This window comes from Staurois parvus, unplaced genomic scaffold (assembly GCF_062004578.1).
Source record: "Staurois parvus isolate SC_StPar_1 unplaced genomic scaffold, SC_StPar_1.0 ptg000151l, whole genome shotgun sequence".
NCBI classification, from domain to species: domain Eukaryota; kingdom Metazoa; phylum Chordata; class Amphibia; order Anura; family Ranidae; genus Staurois; species Staurois parvus.
In genome coordinates, this window is record NW_028317947.1 from 18775827 (window position 1) to 18801483 (window position 25657).

General features: G+C 42.8%; 1 protein-coding gene across 1 annotated transcript in view; it reads right to left on the reverse strand.

Annotated features, from left to right (window-relative positions):
• Positions 1 to 25657, reverse strand: part of PLCD3 (phospholipase C delta 3) — a 71991-nt gene that overhangs the window by 29187 nt on the left and 17147 nt on the right. The window contains exons 2-5 of the mRNA XM_089674577.1: positions 11851 to 12009; positions 9729 to 9952; positions 5664 to 5798; positions 698 to 923 (exon numbers count right to left, since the gene is read on the reverse strand). Of these exons, the coding sequence (XP_089530703.1) occupies positions 698 to 923; positions 5664 to 5798; positions 9729 to 9952; positions 11851 to 12009 (744 nt within the window). The remainder of the gene's footprint in view (positions 1 to 697; positions 924 to 5663; positions 5799 to 9728; positions 9953 to 11850; positions 12010 to 25657) is intronic.

The window sequence follows — 25657 nt, forward strand, 5'->3', positions numbered from 1 at the left end:
CTCGTGAAAGTTGCACAATCTCCGCCATATAAGTAGTCTTTTAAAAATTGAGTTTGACAATATTTGGTGCAATATTCAGTATAATGATGGTGCAAGACAGTTAAGATCATGGGTTCTGCATCTAATGAGCTGCAATATAATATTGTATGTGAAATGCAATGCACCACAACTCGATGTGCTTGGCGAAACTTAGCATTCCCCTACACTCCATTCCGCGACACTCCAATGCTCGCATGTCACGTCATTGAAGATACCCAAGAATTTTATTTCTATTAACAGACCTTAAGTTTGTGTTCAGCTGCAGTTGGTATGAGACATGTCAGACTTTTGAAGAAGTACCAACCATAGATGCCCATACGACTGAAGTATCTATAACAGGAAAATTGTCTCCACAGTTATGACTTCATCGGTGTAGAAGAATAGAGGCCAAAAACAAAAATGGAATAACAGGGGCTATCAAACACGAACTGTGGCCAAACAACACAGAACCACTTCTCCAAAAGTGACAGCAGTACTTAGTATACACTTTGAAGACCCCTTTTTCACAAAAAACATCCACAGTCAATGTTGTAAATATCTATGGAGGGACTGACATAAGTCAATTGTGAATCTTTCTGTACTCATAACGTCTATCAGAAAAGAACAATATACAGTACAATGGTTGACCACCAATAGTTGATTCATCACCCAACTTTACCTTTCTCATTCAGCTCATATTTGTGGATAATCTCCCGTGCCCTTTCTAGGGTGGCTTCTTCCCCTTGATGGTGCAGGAACTCCTGTAACTCCTCCGCAGACAGGACTCGATCCTCACCAGAATACTGGTGAAATATTTCTTCCAACTCCGGCCGGTACATCAGCTGAGTACAGAACTCCTCAATTTCATGGTCCTCCAGTCTGTCTGTGTTGGAGCGGTCACATTTCTGTACAAAGGGATACAAGACCATCAGAAATAATTAGGATCTCCTCTAGTGGGGATATTAAGGAAGCAGAACTTGAACATCTGTCCTTGAGGCCCCGCTGACAGAGGACAGATGGCCAGGGCTGCAACAGAGTGATTATCAACTGGGGAAACATGGATTTTCAAAGCTTTCATGAACATATTCATATAGCTTTCTTTTGGGGTATTAACATAGCAATACATTGTTTTTAGTTTAAAGCCTAAAAGAACTTACAAGATTGGATCCTGCAATAGAAGACTGTGACGGTAATAGTTGAGTCCGCCATGTTCAAACTATAGAACCTGACCTCCAGCCATGTTTTGATTTGGTAATATGGATGTGTCGGTGTCAGGAATGGACTCACCACTGGTGGTGGTACTCACCTGCCGTGTGGGCTGCAGTACCAGGGCTGCCCAGTGGGTGCTCTCAGCAGCCAGAAGCTCACTTCTGCAATCAAGTCATCACCTGAGGCTGATTGCAGGAGGTGTATTTAAGGAGTGGCCAGGTCTGCAGTCAGTGCCTTGGTGTATGTTTCCCATGAGCCCCTGTACCTGCATCCTGTCTGCTTCCTGCCTGAACCTGACTCTGAACGAACTCCGCCTGTCCTGACCTCGGCTATTCCTGACCACTCTTCTGCCTGCTCCTTTGCGTCTTGTCTGCCCGATGGTTCCTGACCCGGCCTGCCTGACCACTCCACCTCACCAGCCCTGACTGCTCTTGTCTGTGTTCATTCCATTATCAGTTGGAGGTTTGGTTTTGTTATATTGTGCGTTTTATATTTGTGTTTAACCTTTAATAAATTATATTGTTACACCATACTTGAGCCTGCGTTTCCCTGTGTCAGTTCACACATCTCTGGTCTTACCGGGAGCCCTGACAGTCGGATTCATGGTCCCTCTCTTCTCTCAATGGTTCCTTCAGCTGTGCCGCTACTGTAGTGACTTAAGAACCAGCCACAGGATTAGCCACAGCAAGTCGCATGCAACACTTCCTTTAAGTGAACCGAATGTGAAGACTTTGCTGGAGGCTCTATCACTTAAATGTGAGTTCGGAATCCCTGTCCATCGCAGATGTAGTCACCATTCTTCTATTGTAGGGACCTTTCTATGGAGTTTTTTTGGGAAGTCGCTTTAAGACTGATTGCACACCTCACCATGTGTATTTTCACACATTTTTCCATGTGGTAACCGTCATTTGTTTTAATGTGTTCCCATTGTCATCAAGAGACCCTATAACTTGTAACAGATTAAAAAAGACTTTACGTCTTTTCACAGATATGGACTACTTCATAAACTATCCAGTCCAGTGGGGTTAAGGGCAAAGTGCATTACCCATAACAACCAATCAGATTTCACTTACTATGAATAGAAGATTAGCAAAAAAAAGTTGATTGACTGCTATGTATTAAGCTACGTAGCCTTTTTTTTTTTCCTTACTGAATAATCTTGAGGCTTGCATTTCAGCTGCCTCTGGCAGGGGCTCAAGCATTGCACAGTATGGGTGTGTGCCACTCGCTGAATCTAATTTTAGTCATACAATTTTGCCAAAACAACCACAAGCCAAGGCAGATACAGAGTATAATTCTACAGCGGAGGGCAAGGGAGGCCCAGCAACTGCTATCCCTGAAATGAGAAAAAGTGGGAGACCTATAATGGAGAGAGGGTGGGCACCACCCAACATGGGTCTAATAACATGTTATTACAGGATGGGAGGCTCAGGAATGCATTAGCTGTGCCAGACTTCACTGAAAATACATCTCATTTTTTTCATTTCTTGCTGTCAGATAGAATATGCTTATCTGATACAGAATTCCTGTTACCAGTGTGACTTATTAGATATTTTATGGCATTTCTGGAGCAGGAACAGGTAGAGTTGGTGGAAAACATTTACATTTCAAGGGTCAGTGGAAGCTCAAATTTCCTCTACAAGCTAACACAGTACCATGTTCAGAGAGGAGTGATGTCATATCTATACACTATAAGTTATACCAGAAAGCAGTGATGTCATATCCATACATTATAATATATCTGGGGAGCAGTGATGTCATATCTATACACTATAAGTTGTACCGGAGAGCAGTGATGTCATATCTATACACTATAATATATCTGGAGAGCAGTGATGTCATATCTATACACTATAAGTTATACTGGAGAGCAGTGATGTCATATCTATACACTATAAGTTATACTGGAGAGCAGTGATGTCATATCTATACACTATAATATATCTGGAGAGCAGTGATGTCATATCTATACACTATAAGTTATACCAGAGAGCAGTGATGTCATATCTATACATTATAATATATCTGGAGAGCAGTGATGTCATATCTATACACTATAAGTTATACCAGAGAACAGTGATGTCATATCTATACACTGTAATATATCTGGAGAGCAGTGATGTCATATCTATACACTATAAGTTATACTGGAGAGCAGTGATGTCATATCTATACACTATAATATATCTGGAGAGCAGTGATGTCATATCCATACATTATAATATATCTGGAGAGCAGTGATGTCATATCCATACATTATAATATATCTGGAGAGCAGTGATGTCATATCCATACATTATAATATATCTGGAGAGCAGTGATGTCATATCCATACATTATAATATATCTGGAGAGCAGTGATGTCATATCCATACATTATTATAATATATCTGGAGAGCAGTGATGTCATATCCATACATTATTATAATATATCTGGAGTGCAGGGATGTCATATCCATACATTATACCTTATATCTGGAGAAGGGTGATGTCATATCCAAACACTATAACTTATATCTGGGGAGCAGTGATGTCATATCCATACATTATAATATATCTGGAGAGCAGTGATGTCATATCCATACATTATTATAATATATCTGGAGAGCAGTGATGTCATATCCATACATTATTATAATATATCTGGAGTGCAGGGATGTCATATCCATACATTATACCTTATATCTATCCCAACGCTCCTTCAGCGTTTCCTACAACAGCGCCACCTCCTCTTCCCTCCCCCTCTCTGTTGGGGTCCCCCAGGGCTCTGTCCTTGGACCCCTTCTCTTCTCCATCTACACCTCCTCCCTTGACAAACTCATACACTCCCACGGCTTCAACTACCACCTCTATGCTGATGATACTCAAATCTACCTATCCACCCCTCACCTCACCCCCACATTCTCCGCCCGCATCACTCACCTCCTAAACGACATCTCTGACTGGATGTCGCTCCATTTCCTCAAACTCAACCTCTCCAAAACCGAGCTTCTCGTCTTTCCCCCTTCCCGTGCCCCCCCCCCCCCATCCTTTCCATCACTACCAACAACACCACCATCAATCCCGCCCAGCAAGCCAAGGTCCTTGGCGTCATTCTGGACTCAAACCTTTCCTTCCAACCTCATGTCAAATCTCTCACAAACACATGCAGACTCCACCTCCGCAATATCGCCAAAATACGCTCCTTCCTTACCCCAGACACCACTAAACTACTCGTTCACTCCCTGATTATCTCACGCCTTGACTACTGCAACTCCCTCCTCATCGGCCTACCCCAGTGCAAACTCTCCCCGCTTCAGACCATCCTGAACTCAGCGGCCAGACTCATCCACCTCACCAGCCGCTCCACCTCTGCCACCCCCCTCTGCCTCTCCCTCCACTGGCTCCCCATTGCCCAACGCATTAAATTCAAATTGCTCACCCTGACCTATAAGGCCATTCACAACACTGCCCCTGACTACCTCACCAACCTTATCACCAAGTACCACCCTACCCGTACCCTTCGCTCCTCACAGGACCTCCTTCTATCCTGCTCCCTGGTCTCCTCCTCCCACGCACGACTGCAAGACTTCTCCAGGTCCTCCCCCATCCTCTGGAACTCACTACCCCAATCCATCAGACTGTCACCTTCCCTCCTCACCTTCAGGCGCTCCCTGAAAACCCACCTCTTCAGGGAAGCCTACCCCACCCTCACCTAACAGCCGCTGCCCTTCCCTCCTCCTATTACTCCATCCCCCACAGCCGTTTCCTCCTGTACCTCTACCCCCTCCCTCCTAGATTGTAAGCTCGAAAGAGTAGGGCCCTCTAACCCCTTGTGTGCTGTTTGATGTTACTGTACTGTTTCATGTATTGTCCCCCCTCTATTGTACAGCGCTGAGCAAACCCTTTGGCGCTATATAAACTCGATAAATAAATAATAATAAATAAATAAATATCTGGAGAAGGGTGATGTCATATCCAAACACTATAACTTATATCTGGGGAGCAGTGATGTCATATCCATACATTATAACATATCTGGAGAACGGTGATGTCATATCCAAACACTATAACTTATATCTAGAGAGTGGTGATGACATATCCATATAATATAACTTATATCTGGAGATCAGTGATGTCATATTCATACACTATAACTTATATCCGGGGAGAAGTGATGTCACACCCATACACCATAACATATATGGAGAGTGATGATGTCACACCCAGACACTATAACTTATATTCAGAGAGTGGTAATGTCACATCCAATCATTAAAACTTATGTCTGGACAGTGATGATGTCACACCCATACACCATAACTTGAATCTGGGGAGAAGTGATGTCACACCCATACACCATAACATATTTGGAGAGCGATGATGTCACACCCAGACACTATAACTTATATTCAGAGAGTGGTGATGTCACAACTATTAAACATAATGTATGTCACCTTAAAGAGCGTGTAGGCGTAGATGTCATTCATATCAATGTTGATCATTCTCAGCATATCCTTCACTTCTTGAAAACTCATCTTCTCATCTCCATCTCTATCCGCCTGATGCAGATAATCTCGGATCCAAATATGCTTCAGTCAAGGAACACAATGCAGAGAGAATGGAAAGAAAACATGGACAGACATTCATTTAGGAGATGAAGACGTGCCTTGATGTGTCACTTACAAGTTCCTTCCGGGCAGCAGCACAGGAATGATCACAGTAGCACTCTGAAGGATGCCATAGCCTAGTAGAACTACTCTCGGTGGCAGGCCACCTAACCTGAAACAACTTTGGCCATCCATGTTGATGGTCAAATCTGACAGATATGGACCATCCAGACTGGTGCACCCTTCACATATCTTTTGGGAGACAACAGAGATGTTCATTCAAGAATCAGTTTGGCCCAAAGACGGTCCCATCTTCCATGCTACAATTATTAGAGAAAGTACAAAGCAAGCCTCCTAGGTAGATAATCTGCATGGTCCCTTATATGTATTTTATCTGTGTATTTATTTATTTATTTCAGGTACTTAAATAGTGCTGTCAATTCACGCAGCACTTTACATACATACAGTCATGGCCGAAATTGTTGGCACCCTTGATATTTTTCCTGAAAATCAAGTATTTCACACAAAAAAGGTATTGCATTAACACATGTTTTGCTATACACATGTTTATTCCCTTTGTATGTATTGGAACAAATATAAAACAGAGGCAGAAAAGCAAATATGACATAATGTCACACAAAACCCCAAAAATGGGCTGGACAAAAGTATTGGCACCCTTAACTTAATATTTGGTTGCACACCCTTTGGAAAACATAACTGAAATCAGTCGCTTCCTATAACCATCAATAAGCTTCTGACACCTCTCACCCGGAATTTTGGACCACTCTTCCTTTGCAAACAGCTCCAGGTCTCTCTTATTGGAAGGACACCTTTTCCCAACAGCAATTTTAAGATCTCTCCACAGGTGTTCAATGGGATTTAGATCTGGGCTCATTGCTGGCCACTTCAGAACTCTCCAGCGCTTCTTTGCCATCCATTTCTGAGTGCTTTTTGACGTATGTTTGGGGTCATTGTCCTGCTGGAAGACCCAGGATCTTGGACGCAAACCCAGCTTTCTGACACTGGGCCCTACAGTGCGACCCAAAATCCTTTGGTAATCCTCAGATTTCATGATGCCTTGCACACAGTCAAGGCACCCAGTGCCAGAGGCAGCAAAACAACCCCAAAACATCATTGAACCTCCACCATATTTTACCGTAGGTACTGTGTTTTGTTCTTTGTAGGCCTCATTCCGTTTTCGGTAAACAGTAGAATGATGTGCTTTACCGAAAAGCTCTATCTTGGTCTCATCTGTCCACAAGACGTTTTCCCAGAAGGCTTTTGGCTTACTCAAGTACATTTTGGCAAACTGTAGTCTTGCTTTTTTATGTCTCTGTGTCAGCAGTGGGGTCCTCCTGGGTCTCCTGCCATAGCGTTTCATTTCATTTAAATGTCGACGGATAGTTCGCGCTGACACTGATGCTCCCTGAGCCTGCAGGACAGCTTGAATGTCTTTGGAACATGTTTGGGGCTGCTTATCCACCATCCGGACTATTCTGCGTTGCAATCTTTCATCAATTTTCCTCATCCGTCCACGACCAGGGAGATTAGCTACAGTGCCATGGGTTGCAAACTTCTTGATAATGTTGCGCACTGTGGACAAAGGCAAATCTAGTTCTCTGGAGATGGACTTGTAACCTTGAGATTGTTGATATTTTGCCACAATTTTGGTTCTCAGGTCCTCAGACAGTTCTCGTCTCCTCTTTCTGTTGTCCATGCTTAGTGTGGCACAGACAGACACACAATGCAAAGGTTAAGTGAACGTCTCTCCTTTTTATCTGCTTTCAGGTGTGATTTCTATATTGCCCACACCTGTTACTTGCCCCAGGTGAGTTTACAGGAGCATCACATGCTTGTAACATTCTTATTTATCCGCAGTTGTGAAAGGGTGCCAATACTTTTGTCCAGCCCATTTTTGGAGGTTTGTGTGACATTATGTCGAATTTGCTTTCTTTCCTCCCTTTTTTTGTTTTGTCCCAATACACACAAAGGGAATAAACATGTGTATAGCAAAACATGTGTTAATGCAATACGTTTCGTGAGAAATACATGATTTCCTGGAGAAATATCAAGGGTGCCAACAATTTCGGCCATGACTGTATTGTACATTCACATCAGTCCCTAACCCTCAAGGGGTGTACAATCTAAGGTCCCTAACTTACATTCATACATACACGGGACAATTTAGACTGGATCTAAATAACCTACCAGCATGTCTTTGGAGTGTGGGAGGAAACCAGAGTACCTGGAGTAAACCCACGCAGGCACAGGGAGAACATGCAAACTCCAGGCAGGAGGTGCCGTGGTTGGGATTCAAACCAACAACCCTAGTGCTGCCAGGCGGAAGTGCTAACCATTTAGCCACTGTGCTGTGTATTTAGTCATTTGCCTGAAGTTCAGCTTAATGTAAACTCATGGAAAAGAACTCTTCATAACACCAGCAATAAACAGTGAAGAGCAGGCATTGAATTACTTCAACGTAGATTTAATTATTTTTCTCTGCTTGATGGGAGCCCCCAAACCCAGGGTGCTGAATTTACAAACAGCAACCCCCCTACAGCAATCTAAAACATACATTGATGAGTGGTAATGGATGATGATGATTAGATAATGATATTATCTAATCATTGCATATACTGCATATCCCTACAGAGATGACTGTTGTCTTGGGTGAATGCAGCTGCCTATACTCACTGACATTTTGCTCATTACCAGATGCACCAAGATCACCCCCAATTAAGACGGAACCTGGAAAACAATAATCCACAACTGTACCCAGAGGTAATCGCATGTATATTCCTTCTCATGAGTAGGAGCCCAGATTGTGCTATTAATGATACACAGAATGACTTCCTTATTCGATTATTATATCCTGTATTTTAGCAGAACACCAGAAACCCTTCATCACAACCTATTGTCATTCAGAACAAGAACAAATACTGAACCTGTTAACTGAAAAGAGGAACTCCGCTAAGGCTCAGAAAAACCCAGTCAACTATATATAGTCACATGGGCAGGGAAATACTATATTCTGTATATAAGGAGTGGTCAGAACCAGTGGCGTCCTTAGGTGGGTGCGGGCCGCACAGGGTGACACCTATCGCACTATCATAGGGGGGAGACACCAAAATGAAAAAATTTCATTTCGACAGAGCAGAAATTATATTTGGGCCCAGGGTCGGACTGACCATTTGGAAACTCGGGCACTGCCCGAGGGCCCAGGGTCAGTAGGGGGCCCCATGAGAGTCCCCTGGTACCTTTTTCATAGGCTTTTTTGAGTTTGGGCAAGGACACAGGGGCCCCATGATCCCCTATTGGCCGGGGGCCCCATGAGCTGTCAGTCCGCCCCTGTTTGGGCCCGGACCCTCTCCACGCGCTTTGCGAAACAAATAATAAGCGGGATTATAGAACAGGAAGGAACTGTGCATGCGATCGAATCTAAGGTCCAGACAACAAATCGCAAAGAACTTAAATGCCCAAGTCATGTGATTATGGGGGATTATGGGGGTGGAACTAAGGGAATAAATTACATTGAAACGTTGATAATGTGATCAGGAAAAACATAAGTAAACTCAGCACCTGTGTAAGAAAAGATAATAATTCTTATTAGGCTTTGTTTTCCACAATCACAGCGAGGAGCACTGCACCACCAACATGGCTTAAAGTAGATCCATCACAAGAAAACCACCATTTCCTAAATGTTTTTGACTTGGCTGCCAAGCTGACCCACTAGACTCCGTTCCTGGCTTGGGATAAGAAGGAGATGAAGAAATATAAAAGGCCTTTAAAGCATTTCCATACCCATTGCCAATCAGTGAGCCAAGGTACTGAATCTAGAGGGTCACCAGGGAGCTGATACTTCTCCATGACAATTTTTTACGCTTTCAATTAATTTCTTTAAGGATATTGGACTAACTTCTCCCGCTGGCTCATGGCTATGGCTCTTTCCATAAGTTTCCGCAGCCCCTGGACCCAACTATGGGCTTCTTGTTCACTACCGGCGGCCAGGTCCAGGTTTTTTCTCCTGCCCATAAAGGAAATACTGAAGCAGCAACTCTCTGGGAAACGGCGGCCATTTCTTCGTAGCCCTTCTGACTGATGCCCTTCGCGGACAGACTCGATGTGTAAGATGGAGACTGTGCAAGGATAGGGGGATGAGAACATTGAAGATGTGAACACAGGATACAAATAAAGAATATAAGGCATAAAAATTGGTCATAGAAAGAAACTATTAGTAAGAATACAGAATTCAATTCAATCCAGTTCAATAGCTGTTGAAAAATTTAGGCAAAGAGACTTTATAAACTAAGGAGCTAACCTTCCAAAAAATCATATGCTACATGAATTGATAGACCAGGATAAAAAGAGGAGCTCATTAATCTATAACTATTAACTAGCAGGGCGAGATTTCAGGAGCCTATAGGCAGAGAATTATGATTCCCCCCCCCCCCCAACACACACAAAAAAAAAAGACAGTAAGACCGAGATTGCCTTACATCAGAGTCCTCAGAGTTCTCCTTTACACCAGAATCTGCAGGGTTCCCCCTTTAGTGCAAGGGGGACCTCTGCGGACCATGATGTAAAGGGGAACTCTGATGTAGGGTGGTCTCTGGTCACTAAAGCCCCTCCCCCCCTTTCATCACAGTCAGCAGTATTCCTCTGACTGTCTGTGCCCTCTCCGCCTAGAGAGATCCTGACTGTCCCAGGCCCAGACTCCTCCGCTCACTTCTCTCCCAGTACCAATACCAAGAATGTGTTATGCACAGGGTTAAGGTGTACACTATATCCAGAGTGCAGGGTTCAGGAGTGCGCTATGTACAGAGCACAGGGTTCAGGAGTGCTCTACATGCAAAGCATAGGGTGCAGAAGTGCGCTATGTACAGAGTGCATGGGTCAGGAGTGCGCTACGTACAGAGCACAGGGTTCAGGAGTGCTCTACATGCAAAGCATAGGGTGCAGAAGTGCGCTACGTACAGAGTGCATGGGTCAGGAGTGCGCTACGTACAGAGTGCAGGGTTCAGGAGTGCGCCACGTACAGAGTGCAGGGTTCAGGAGTGCGCTATGTACAAAGCACAGGGTTCAGGAGTGCGCTATGTACAGAGTGCGCTGTTCAGGAGTGCGCTATGTACAGAGTGTGGGGTTCAGAAGTGCGCTACACACAAAGCACAAAGTTCAGAAATACGTTCCGTACAAAGCACAGGGTTCAGAAGTGCGCTATGTACAGAGTGCGCTGTTCAGGAGTGCGCTATGTACAGAGTGCAGGGTTCGGGAGTGCGCTATGTAAAAAGCACAGGGTTCAGGAGTGCACTACGTACAGTGTGTAGGGTTCAGGAGTGCGCTACGTAAAAAGCACAGGGTTTAGGACTGCACTACGTACAGTGTGCAGGGTTCAGGAGTGCACTACGTACAGTGTGCAGGGTTCAGGAGTGCACTACGTACAGAGTGCAGGGTTCAGGAGTGCACTACGTACAGAGTGCAGGGTTCAGGAAGTGGTGGAGCTCCGTTCCGGTATGTTCCTGCTAAAAAAAAGCCCTATCTATAATCATATAATATTGGTATACCAGCCCTAAGCGCAGCCAGTAGGTATAAAGTGCAGGCCCATAAACGTACCTGCAAATACCTGCAACAACTCTCATTCCCTTCAACTACAGCTGCATGCCAACCATTCTAAATGGGCTAAGCTCTGGAATTTCCAGGTTGTGGTGGAGCTTGCCTGCCCCCTCCCATTCCTATTAACCCATTAATAGAATAACTTGTCTTGTTGGCCAATAGGAATATGTGTGAGACCAAAGGGTGTTTGAAATCTGTTCATTCAGAATGGAAGAGTTACCCAAAAGCAGCCATTTACAAGTTATCATTTTTGAACCTGCAACAGAAAAAGTGGCAGCTACAATCTGATTGGATGTCATGGGCACACCTCCTATTTGCCTGCCCCTCCCATGAGGATCACAGTCTTGCAGTCCTATTTATTTTACAAATTGAAAACAAATATTGGGATCATCAGGACACAGCACTGATTTCAGCCGGTACTCACAGATCTGCTTGGAACGCGCCTTTTTCGCTCGGCTCTGGTACCAGATGGTCATACCGTCAGACTCAAGCCGGTAAAGTCTTTGCTGTCGCCATCCTGGCTTTATTTTCCACAGCTGGGTGCCATGAAGCATTACGTTCACATCTTCATCATCAGACAGGGCTGAGAAGAAAAAGATATTACTTAGAACAAGGCTTTTCTTCCCTCCCCAGCCATACTGATCTTGGCCTCCCCCTTTTGTTCATTGGATTTCAGTTCCTTCATGCATGAAGATTCAGCATCATATGTGGTCATTACTTAGGTCGATCTGCATGAAAATCCAGCCTGCCTAGGACTTAAGGCTGAGGGCTCTTGAGAGGAGTTCTGAGGCATAGTGCTGTGATGCTTTCAGAAAGCTAAGTGCAGCACCCTGACAGCCCCTCCCATTAGCCATGATCTGTTTGCATTGCATAGACAATCACAGAGACCCAGTGATGATGTCACTAGGTCTAATATAAGGTATGCAATGAAAATGAAAAGGTTTTATTTAAAAACAATTAAGCAGCATATAGATTAGTGGGATGGGGGAAAAAAACCCAGGAAGCACAAAATATATATTTCAGCTTTAAGAAACACATTAACTACAGGACTCTATTATTATGTATTCTAAGCTGCTGAAAGATGGTATGCGTGTGTGAGGGTTAAGACCCCTACCGGGTTTTTTTTTTGTGTACCCCTTTTAGACAGCTGTTCCAGGAACAGGTGACCTCATTGGACAATCTCTCCTAACCTGGTGATCATTCTAAAATACTGAATTTCCCCCTCACTTTCTGTTTTGGTCGCAGTGGTGATCAGTACAAAGAGAAGGCTGATTCTCCCTAATAGGGACACAGACGGCAAACAAATCTCAGAAAAAGGAAAAGTTGGGTGTTGGACTTGTGTCTTTTATTTGTCAAAAATGATTTGTTGGTTGGGCTTGATGACTTAACCCCGACAGCTCTACCTCTCAAGGGGTGATGGCCTCCAAATTGAGAAATCCAAATGAAATTGCCAACAGGAGCACCAGAGGGTTGTCTTAGGAGACCATAGTCATTTCTTGCTGATGTCAATGTGGAAACAAGAGGAGAAAAGGTAGCCAACACATTTTGGGGGCTGACACCTCCCCCCTTTCATCAAGACTTAAATGATGGTTCCTATGGGACTCTTGTCTATGGACTCCTGGAGGGTGTTCTATGTCAGGGAAGGAACATTGGTCAATCTCCCCTAACCTGGTGATCATTCTAACATACTGAATTTCCCCCTCACTTTCTGTTTTGGTGACAATGGTCATCAGTACAAAGAGAAGGTTGATTCTCGCTAAGGACACAGACGGCAAAAAATTCTCAGAAAATGTAAAAGTCGGGTGCTGGACTTGGGTCTTTTATTTGTCAAAAATGAGGTGTTGGTTTGGCTTGATGACTTAACCCCGGCAGCTCTACCTCTCAAGAGGTGATGGCCTCCAAATTGAGAAATCCAAATTAAATTGCCAAAAGGAGCACCTGAGGATTGTCTTAGGAGACCATAGTAATTTCTTGCTGATGTCAATGTGGAAACAAGAGGAGAAAAGGTAGCCAACACATTTTGGGGGCTGACACCTCCCCCCTCTTCATCAAGGCTTAAATGATGGTTCCTATGGGACTCTGTCTATGGACTCCTGGAGGGTGTTCTATGTCAGGGAAGGAACATTGGTCAATCTCCCCTAACCTGGTGATCATTCTAAAATACTGAATTTTCCCCTCACTTTCTGTTTTGGTGACAATGGTCATCAGTACAAAGAGAAGGTTGATTCTCGCTAATAAGGACACAGACGGCAAAAAATTCTCAGAAAAAGTAAAAGTCGGGTTCTGGACTTGGGTCTTATATTTGTCAAAAATGAGGTGTTGGTTTGGCTTGATGACTTAACCCCGGCAGCTCTACCTCTCAAGGGGTGATGGCCTCCAAATTGAGAAATCCAAATGAAATTGTCAAAAGGAGCAGAAGAGGGTTGTCTTAGGAGACCATCGTCATTTCTTGCTGATGTCAATGTGGAAACAAGAAGAGAAAAGGTAGCCAACACATTTTGGGGGCTGACACCTCCCCCCTCTTCATTAAGGCTTAAATTATGGTTTCTATGGGACTCTGTCTATGGACTCCTGGAGGGTGTTCTATGGCAGGAACATTGGTACTCGTAATAGATGTGTGCAGGAGATCGTCACGCAGGAGCATCTGCAGCACATGTCTATTATGACTGAAACTAGGGTTGTAGAGAGGACACCACTGTATTCCATGATTGTAGGTAATGTCAACCGCCTGCCTGCCCTAGGCTATGGAGCTATGTAAACCACAGGACTGGATGGACAGTAATACAAATTACTTGGCTGGTAAAACAAACCCCATATGTGAAGGTAACCTCCGTATTTATGTATATGGACCTAACTACAGCTCTTGGAGTTCACTTTTAATAACGGAGATGATGCATTTACTGAAAATGCATAACAGCTGCCAATGAAATGGTGCTGATTTTATCAACCCACCTTACCTCTCCTACTGGACAAGCTGTGACTCAGATCTGTATGTTTGGTTAAAGATTTCTACCAGACCACAAAGCTTCTAATTCATTACAAACAGTTTACAGAGAGATAACACAAATGGATATGGGAGCCACCTGGGAAACCACAGAAGCCTGGAGAAAGCAAGAATGTGAAAACATAAACAAGTTAATGAAGAGTGTCCAGAAAGAGAGGGATGGTGTGACTGTTCAGAGTTCTGAAGATTTTGACCCAAAGTTTAAGGGGCAGATTGGGAGCCCCTTATAGTGGGTACAGGAGATGTGCAAAGTCAGAAACACACCACAGAGCTCTCATTATTAGTCCTCAGGAGATATAAGAAATTGTCAGGGGAATGCTGAAATTCTAGTTTTTCGTGAACTGAAGCTTTTAATTGTTCTGGCCTGGTATCTGGCTAAGTTAAATTATGGCCTGGCTAGCTGGTTTCGTTGAGTTTTGGCCTAACTGGTTGGGTTGAATTCTGACCTGGCTGGCTGGGCTGAGCTCTGACTTGGCTGGCTGGCTAAGTTCTGGCCTGGTTGGCTGGGTTAAATTCTGGCTTGGATGGTTGGATTAGGTTCTGGCCTGGCTGGCTGGGTTAAGTTCTGGCCTGGTTGGCTGCGTTCGGTTCTGGTCTGTCTGGCTGCGTTCGGTTCTGGTCTGGCTGGTTGCGTTGCATTCTTGCCTGGCTGGCTAGACTTAGTTCTGGCCTGGCCTGGCTGGCTGGGTTGAGTTCTGGCTTGGCTATCATATATTACTACTACTTGTTCTAGCGCTGCTCCCCGTGATTCTTCACACTCACAAATATCTTGCTGCTGCACGAATCTGTATATAAGGAGGAGAAGGGCTTCTGAGGAGGGTCAGCACGGTGGGGGTTCTGAGGATGAATGATGTGTTTTTTTCATGCACACTGCATTAGTTATTACTGATCTCTGAATTGTGTATTGCTATTTATTGGCCCATGCACGCTGCATTACTACCTACTGACCTCCTCAAACTGAATTACTACCTACTGACCTGTGCATTACTTATTACAGACCAAGTCGCTCTGCATATAAAAAGGGGAAACACTTCTGGGAAGGATCGGCACAGTTGAGACAGTGGGCTTGCCGCTCCTATAGGGTTTGCTGTAGATCAACAATCATTATATGTCTATGAGTACCTTAGATAAAGGTTCATTAATAACAATTGTGAACCCTTTTACCTAAGGTTAATAATTGTAAATAATTTTTAATTATCATCCAAATTGAAGTGGTTTTAGACTTTGTAAAATTATGGAAGGGGAATTTCAGCTTTTTTCACAGCAGCACATCATTCAGATTTGATGGCGGGTGCCTCTGCTAGAGAGAGACCTTCTATGACAACAGCACTGTCAACCATACAAAGCAAGTGACCGATCATGACTTTTACTGGCAGAATTTAGACCAAATATGTAAAATAAGAGAAATAATATGAGGGAAGGAATGTGGCTACCTAATTGTTTAACATGTCGACATTACATAGACAATTTTCTGTTTTTGCCTGGACATACACTTTTAATAGATAAAGTAAGATTTTGATCAAATAGGTCTTATGATCTATTATAGTAAAAGTCATCACACACATTCCTAATCACTTGACTTACTGTATGTTAATCCCCCCGTCAATACTATGTAGGTCTAAATATCCAATGGTCAGGATGTTCATAAAAGCAGAAGGGGGTTGAGCCCTCTCATGAAGCGTATACTAAAGGTTTGGGATGGCATTAAATACTCCAGCACTTTACTCTCTCCCTATGTTCCCCTGCTTCCTCTCACGGCCAACCCTCTTTTTCCACCAGGTCTTGACTTCACTCATTCTTTTTGCTGGTGAACCATGCACAGCTTCAACAGTGTCCTTTACTTTTTAGAGGAGGGCTCCATCATCTCAAGGCAAACCATCAGAGAATGATTTCAAGCTCTGGTGCCTGAGCTCTTTCAATATATGCAGATTAGGCATTGAATAAATAGTCTAACTCAGGAAAAAGACCTCTCCACACCACTAACTGTTTTCCAACATACCTGCCACCGCACCCCACTGACTTATAAGCTTATCTCCCTAGTATGCTCCCAAATCAACCAATTATCCGAACCAACAGTCCATGCCTATGTGACTCAGTGGGAGGAAGATTTAAAAGCTCACAAGTCTTCCCTGGACTGGCAAGCCTTTTGGTCCTCCACTGCTTTCTACACTATTAATGTTACCATTCTGGAATCCACTAAAGTGATGACCAGATGGTACAAAATCCCTACTAGACTAGCCCATATTCTCCCTGACCATTCAGGCCTATGATTTCAAGGGTGCCAGGTCACTGGTGATGTCCTTCATATTTGGTGGACCTGCCATATGCTGGGCCATTTTTGATCCAGGGTCTTTTCACTGCTGCGTATACTACTTGGAACAGTGCTTCCTAAAGACTCTTGTCTGGCTCTCCTGCATTTCAAACCCTTGAACATTACCAAGCGCCAATTCAAATTGGTCCACTTTGTTCTATTAGCTTCTAAACTTGCAATCACTAAAGCGTGGAAGAAGCAATTATCCTTTTTTCAGAAGTTTAATCTCAACTGGACAGCATTTTTATTAATGAACAACTGACTTGTATTCTTACTAACACTCATGCCAAATTTCTTAAAATTTGGAGCCCATGGCTCACATAACAAGACCCAACGATTGTTTTGGCAAGTCTAGCAGCCACATAAGAAGCCTCCCAGTGGTCAGACATTTTCTGCGTCACACCCTCCCTTCCCCACCTTTTTTTCCCCTTCTCCTTTCTTTCCATCTTCTTTCTTAAGGACACCTAATTCCTTGACAATGAACTGATTCCATGTCAACTACTTAGGTCAATCAACAGTATCAGTCACCATCTCTCCCACTGTTTTACTCTATTGACCAATTGTTAAAAATGCTATCCTGCTGTTTGTACCACTTTTGATATGATCAGTGTTTTGTTGATATACTGGTTGCTCAACCTTTGGGCGTCAGCCTGTATATTGAATTTGTACCTCTGTTCCTAACAAAAATAAGCATACTGAAAAGGGAAGAAGAAGGGGATTATTCCAATATATAGTGAGCAATTCTTGCAGGGACTACTGTATACAACCTCAAGAGTAGATTATAATTAGGTTCAGAAGTATTAATAGACCTCTTGCATGTGTTTTCCTGGATCTGCTTCTACTTCCAAACCAGTACCCAAATCAGATTTCTATTTTAAATAGTAATCTAACAAGGTGCCAAGTGAATACTACAGGAAGTAACTGGGATATCAGACCAGAAGCACGAGGGTAATTTAGACAACTATATTCAAACTTGTGATTCTATATTGTCCTTGTTTAATATGTCCAGTACCAATAAATATAATTTCAAATAGACATTGATACTTTTCTTGTCCAAGGCAAAGGGACATTGGCTCCTGAAGGCTCATTCCACCCCTGGCAAGGTATACTCACCTATTTGTACTCCCTCACAATCTCCGTGTTCTGTCGGAGAGCAGAGTTTCCAGGTATAGCAGTGCAGGGCTTACAGGTATTATGGAGCATGTGGCCTCCCCTCTTGACAGTCCTTGGGCCTAAGCAGGTAATTGGTGGGTCAGAACACTGTCACATGGAGGAAACCAGTGACGTCACCCACCTAAGTAATCTCTGACACCATCCACCAGTGGAGCTTGCTTAGGGCAGGGAGGCAGTGAAGAAGCATGGACCTGAGAATATACCTTGCTGAAGGGTGGGCTACCTGTAGACACTGTAACAGTGATAGTGAGACAGATACATATGAATGATTAGTATTTTTATATCAAGCCAGTTGGTGTCCTTTAAAGCTGTATTAAACTCTACTCTTTTTTTTTTATTACACAGGTGAGTTATTACACAATGTGATAGTATAGACCACACCGCATTGGCCGGAGCTGACATCTAAATCTCCTTAACAACACAGCTTTAGAATATTTTAAGAGGAACCTCATCTTTCAGCATGACAACGACCCAAAGCATACATCCAAATCAACAAAGGAATGGCTTCACCAGAAGAAGATTAAAGTTTTGGAATGGTCCAGCCAGAGCCCAGACCTGAATGCTACCCTCACCATGCATCCACAAGTGCCGTCTGAGGTGACCTCCTCGATTTTCAAAGCATGCCACCACTGCATCAAGTGTGATCTAAACTTTTTTGGTCTCATTCAAACCTGTTCATCTAGGTTGCAGATGAAATAGGTCGGTATGTGTGTGGTTAGAATCAGGCATAAGTCTTCCATTAAGCAGGACATTTTCTATAACTAAAATAGAAATTGTGTTGTGTTTCCATCTTTAATACAAGCTTCTTAGCTATTGCCCCAAATACTAAGAAAAATCTAATCTCCTATATTTTCACCTATAATTCCCAATGCTACCCAGTGCCCCCTGGAAAGGCCTCCAAACCCCACAAAAATCCTCTAGGCTTGCCAAGTCCCTGAATACCTCCAACCTTCCAACCTCCAACCCACTAACGGTAATGTATGGGGGCTGCCACTGCATCATGGGCTTAAAGTGGTTGTAAAGGCTGAAGGTTTTTCACCTTCATTCATTCTATGCATGAATGTGAAAAACCTTCACTGTGCAGCTCAGAGCCCCTTAAAACTTACCTGAGCCTGGTTTCTTTCCAGTGATATGCATGACAGCAGCGGGTCTCCCGGGTCTCTCCCTCCTCATTGGTCAATCGGCAGGGCCGAGTCATGCTCTGGGTGTCTTATGGGCAGGGCTCTCTCTCCTGTTGATGATCAGCCAAGACGGGCCCTTGGGGAGCTGCACCCAGCAGGCAGTGAATCATTGGATTGATCTGTCAATGGAGCTTAGAGCAGTGCTTCATGTTTGCTTGGGTTTCAGCTTTAAAGTCAAAGCATAAGAATGACAATCAGAAAACTAACATTCTGATAGCAGATTTCAGGAATGGCAGCCTCCAATAATCTCCATTGATAGTATCCCTTTAAAGTGTATCTAAAACTGAGGCTCAGTTGCCCATTTTTATCGCCCCTTGGCTGCCCAACTAAAAAAAGGTAAAATAACCCACATGGAAAAAAAATATATTTGAAATATATTTTAAAAATATTCTTCCCAAATATATTGACATATATTTTAAATGCTACAATTTTGGCCATATTCAATATATTTCAAATATATTTATATATATATATATATATATATATATATATATACACACTGCATGTCGAAACACGTTTTTTATATATTACAAAATATCTGAAAATATTTTTAAAAATATATTTTTTTACATATATTCTTCAGATTTTTTTAACATAGAAAAAAGTCATTTTTACATATATTTGTAAATGCATTCCAGAAATGTAGATTTGTATTTTTAGTATATTTGAAATGTATTTTTAAAAATATTTTTCATACATTTTGTTATAAAGACGCATTTCAACATTCAGTATATATATATATATATATATATATATATATATATTTATTGAAATATATTTTGAAATATATTGAATATGGCCAAAATGTTGTAGATTTTGTAGCATTTCAAATATATGTCAATATATTTGGGAAGAACACTTTTAAAATATATTTCAAATACATTTTTCTTTCATATGGGAAGGACCAGTCCATTGCTGCTCTTTCTCTTTGTGTAGGGTGACTGGTCATGTCTCCGCCCCTCTGGTAGTTTTCTGCAGGCAGCCTGTAGTGGGTGGGGCTTGCTGGGTCCCTCCCACAGTTCTGCTCTCTGCACAGACTATGTACAGTACAGTGGTGATGTCACTGCTACTTTTACAAGGTGTTACCTGAGTTTACAAACAATTTATTTTTAACACAACGGGGATTTACTGTATATTATTTATACTTATTGAGGAATGTTATTATTATTATTATACAGGATTTATATAGCGCCAACAGTTTGCTCAGCGCTTTACAATATAACGGGAGACAATACAGCAACAATACAGTTCAATACAAGAGGGATAGGAGGGCCTGATCCTGGGAGCTTACAATCTAGGAATATATTTTAATAATATTTTTTTTGTTCTTGGAGTTCAGTTTTGGCACTGGCAACCACAGGATTGAGCCTGGATTCACATATATGCAGTGCGGTAGATCGCATGTGATTCACACAGGAACCGCACCGCATTCTTGTGCAAATCACATGGGATTTGTGTGCGGTGCGATTGGAGCCATACACTTTGTATGGCTCTAATCAAACCGCACCTAAAAGGTGCAGGACCCTATTTTGGGTCCACACTAGAATCTGATCGCATGGGTATTCGCTCCTATACGATCCGATTCTGCACATCGCACCGCGTTTTGCGGACTGATGTCTGGATGTTATTAACTTAACATACACACCCGCAGCAGTTCGCATGAACGGGGTGCGATCTGACGCGGTGCAGAATTCGCACAGAAAACGCTGCAAATTCCGCACCGCATCAGTGTGAACCAGGGCCGAAGGTGTGTCCTGAGTGCTGCATACACAGCAATCGCTGGAAGGAATTTACATAGGAAAACGACAGATCTGCTCTTCTTACCTCCTTTGTTAATTAAACATTGGCTGACTAAAGCGAATGTAACTTTGCTAAGTAGAACATCTAATTAAACATTCTCAAGTACTTTGTTTTTTTGTTTTACAGGGGCAGGAAGCTGGATTATCCAAAAAGGAAAAGTAGTTGTCTAAACTAACAGTATGTAAATTATCTACAGATGGAACATGTTCACTGAGAAATCTGGATAACCTCAGGCTCAAGACAACCCTCATTTTTTCCTGGCTGATCAATTTAGACCCGTAGGACTGGAATCGGTAGTATCTGAACAGTTCACAAGTTTGCAAGTTTAGGGAGTATTCACAAGGATGCGTTACTTGCGGTAATTTTTGATAAAATGTGCGTTTTACCATTACGCACGTTAACACATAAAGATTACAGTGATAGGTTGCAGTCAGGGGCGGACTGACCATTTGGAAACTCCGGCACTGCCCGAGGGCCCGGGGTCAGTAGGGGGCCCCATGAGATGCCCCTGGTACCTTTTCATAGGCTCTTTTGAGTCTGGGAAGGACACAGGGGCCCCATGATCCCCTATTGCCCAGGGGCCCCATGAGTTGACAGTCCGCCCCTGGTTGCAGTCCCATTCACTATACACTTGCGTTTCAGCATACCGGGACGGGAGGCTGTGAATGCAAGGGCTGAAAAATATTGCATTCACTCTAAAAAGTGGACAGTCTCTATTTCTTTAGTAATTAAACCCCATATCTCTCTGATGGATTCAGGACTGCAGGAAAAGCAGTTATTTAGTATAGTGTGCAAGGCTCATTCCACACTATGTCTTTCTACCCCAGTGACACCTGTTCTCCATTTTGGTGTCACTAGGACAGGAACTGGGGGAGATGATTCCCCCAACACACACATTGGCATGGACAGCAATAAGTCCTCATGCATACTATATGTTTTTAAAGCTGCTTTTTTTGGCTTTTGGCATGTTTTTCTACAGCATGTTAACTCCCCAGCATGTTATCCTATGTGTCCATGCACACACAGGCTTTAATCAGCGTTTTTTGGCTGGAAAAAAAAACAGGACTAGCGGGTTTCTAGAGGAGTTTTTAGCTGTAAAAATATTCTAATGCTGAAAAATGTGGTAAGACATGGCAAACTGGTGTTTTTGGGCGTTTTTTTGAGCAAATTTTTTGTGTGTAAAAAAACGTTCAAAACGCAAACGTGGAAAAACACAGCTAAACACTAATGTAAAAATGCTGAAAACGTGTGTTTTTAACACAACTGCATGGAGCGTAAAGCTTAACAGAATTTCTTTTTTGCTTTACTGAAGATTTTAACCACCTCTTGACGGGGCTATAGCCGAATGATGGATACAGCGCGGTTGTCCAATTCTGGGAGGGCGTAATATGACGTCTTCCCAGAAAGTGGCCGGCGCCCTCTGTGATCGCTATGTTCTTTGGAGACAGCTGATCACATGACACGGTAAAAGGCCAATCACAGCGGCCTTTTACGACGTGATCAGCTGTGTCCAATCAGTGCTGCCCATCAGTGCAGCCTCATCAGCGCACAGCAGTGAAAGAGAAAAATTACATGCTTGGGAAATTTTATAATAGAAATTAAAAATAAAAATGTTTTTTTCCAAAATTGTAGTTTATAGTGCAAAAAATACCAAAACCCAGTGGTGATGAAATACCACCAAAAGAAAATATTTGTGCGGAAAAAATAAGAATTTCATATGGGTACAGTGTTGCATGACCGCACAATTGTCATTCAAAGTGCGACAGCACAGAAAGCTGCAAATTGGCCTGGGCAGGAATGGGGTAAAAGTGCCCGGTAGGCAAGTGGTTAAAGAAGTATTTTTTCCCCAACAAAAAAGCTGAGTTGATTTGTTCTACCTTGAATCAAAAGGACCTAAAACATACAATTAGTTATTATAAAGAACACAATACAATCACTTTTCCTTTTACTTCTACCTCCTGAGTTCAATAGGTTTGTATACTGAAAAAGAACTCAATTTGTCTCTCATGACAAAAGAAATCTCCACAGACAGAAATTTGAATAAAGTAGGAGTACGGAGGTACAATGCCTATAAAAGGCTACAACCAGGCTACAAAAGTCTCATATAATTAAATCCGAAGCGCCTACAAACTGTTTTATATCATGGTATGTGTCAATACTTGAATCTGTTTATCATGAACACAGCTAATGGGCAGAAACTCCATAGAGCTCCAGATAAGCAATCTCGTTCTGCAAGATCAGTCACTACACAGATATATTTATTCTGTCATTTAGTAACCAAAAATTCTTTTGCATGCTCACCCTACAGCTAAAACAGCTAACATCAGAAGCAAACAGGGGAGGGCCAGGCAAATGGAGCAATTGCCCCATGGGCCAGTATTGAGTTTGCAAATGAGGTCAGAAGTAAATCAAGGACAGGTCCTCTTTCTGCATGGCATATAGGTCATGTACAATGAGGCACCCAAAGTAGATGTGTGCAGGAAGAATGATAGAGATATATGTATGAAAAATTACCAGTGGTACGTGCTGGAAGGATGACAATGGGAAGATACAGAAGGAATGGCTGGGAAATATGTAGGAAGAATGATCAGGAGTGTGTAGCAAGAATAAGGTGTGTGGAATGACCAGGCATGTGTGTTGAAAGAATACCAAGGGAATGTTAAAGAAGGATGAATGTGAGTGTGTAGGAAGGGACAAGGGAGTGTAAGAAGAATGATGAGGAATGTGCACAAAGAATGACCAGAAGAGTGTATGAAGAATGACCAGAAGAGTGCATGATGGATGGCCAGGGTGTGTAGTAAAATGACAAGGAGAGTGTACAAAGAATGATTGGGGTGTTTAGCAAGAATGACCTGGAGAATGTACTAAGGATGACCAGGGCGTGTTGGAAGAATGACCAGGAGAATGTATGAAGGATGATCAGAATGTGTAGGAAGAATGACCAGGAGAGTGTACAAGGGCTGACCAGGGCATGTGGAAGAATGACCAGGAGAATGTACAAAGGATGATCGGAGTGTGTAGGAAGAATGACCAGGAGAGTGCACAAAGGATGATCGGGGTGTAGGATGGATGATCAGGGTGTGTAGGATGAATGACCAGGAAGGTGTGGTAGGGTGAATGACCAGGAAGGTGTGGTAGGAAGAATGGCCAGGAAGGTGTGGTAGGAAGTATGACCAGGAAGGTGTGGTAGGAAGTAAGACCAGGAAGGTGTGGTAGGATGAATGAAAAGGAAGTTGTGGTAGGAAGTATGACCAGGAAGGTGTGGTAGGAAGTATGACCAGGAAAGTGTGGTAGGATGAATTACCAAGAAGGTGTGGTAGGAAGTATGACCAGGAAGGTGTGGTAGGATGAATGACCAGGAAGGTGTGGTAGGATGAATGACCAGGAAGGTGTGGTAGGGAGTATGACCAGGAAGGTGTGGTAGGGTGAATGACCAGGAAGGTGTGGTAGGATGAATGACCAGGAAGGTGTGGTAGGATGAATGACCAGGAAGGTGTGGTAGGGTGAATGACCAGGAAGGTGTGGTAGGGTGAATGACCGGGAAGGTGTGGTAGGATGAATGACCAGGAAGGTGTGGTAGGGTGAATGACCAGGAAGGTGTGGTAGGGTGAATGACCAGGAAGGTGTGGTAGGGTGAATGACCAGGAAGGTGTGGTAGGAAGTATGACCAGGGGAGTTTGTTAAAAGAATGAACAGCAAGGCATGTACGAAGGATAACCTGGGATTGTGTGTATAAAGAAAGATTGGGGTTATAATAGGAAAAACAGCCAGAGGAGTGCAGAACCAGTGAGCTGGGAATGTTTTTAGGAAGAATGACCAGGTTGCAGCTTGTGCTTTTCCCAAATGTTTTGGATCTGAATGGCGTCCCTTCTTTCCATCTTAAAACCTCAGGGACATGCACTCAATAAAGTGTTTAGTGAGAACTTAACACTGGCCACCCAAAACATATACAACAGCCAGTAAGTGATTCAGCCTCCTGGCAAATACCTAATACTGAAATAGTTTTGTGTGGACTAACCCTTAAAATGCATCTGGCCATTTTACCTTCAAGCATACATTTAAAGCACAAAGCACCGATTATCTGATAAGCCAGAACCTTTATACATAGTTAAGTGCCAGAAATGTGTCCCCAGGTCTTATTAGACCCAAGTCAATGCCTTTCCTAAATGAAAACAGCTTCAGCTAACTCAAAGTGTATATAAAGAGCTTGTACTGAACAAGTTAATACACCATCCGAATTACAATGGACACATGGGCCCCTTTACAGGGATATCCGGAAGCCTGGGATTTAAAGAGAATTTATGGTGCTTTTATATATATTTATATATTATACAGGATATTTTAGTCAGGGAAATAATGCCTAGCCATATATCACATGTATACTACCCATTAAATATTAAGATCTCTCCTTTTGGCCCACTGTTTCATCTGAGTTTGACATGACTGCTTTAAAGTGTCTGTAAATCCTAACAATGAATGTGTATTTGTTCCCTTTTAGTCAATTATATACTGTATACCATTGGCTGTACATATATGATAATTCTGCCAGAAATCTTGTTGGCTGAAAAGTTAATGTGCTCTTTGCCGGTTTTGCACACTGTTAATAGTTCCCAGCTATCTCAGAAGACTACAGAACACCTCCCCCCTATGTATAGAGAAGAGGAGGAAAGGAATGTTGTGTAGTATCATTCAAGTTCAACATCTAATTTCTAATGGATATAAGAAATGTTCCAAACAAATATGTGTTCAATCTTGTAGATGA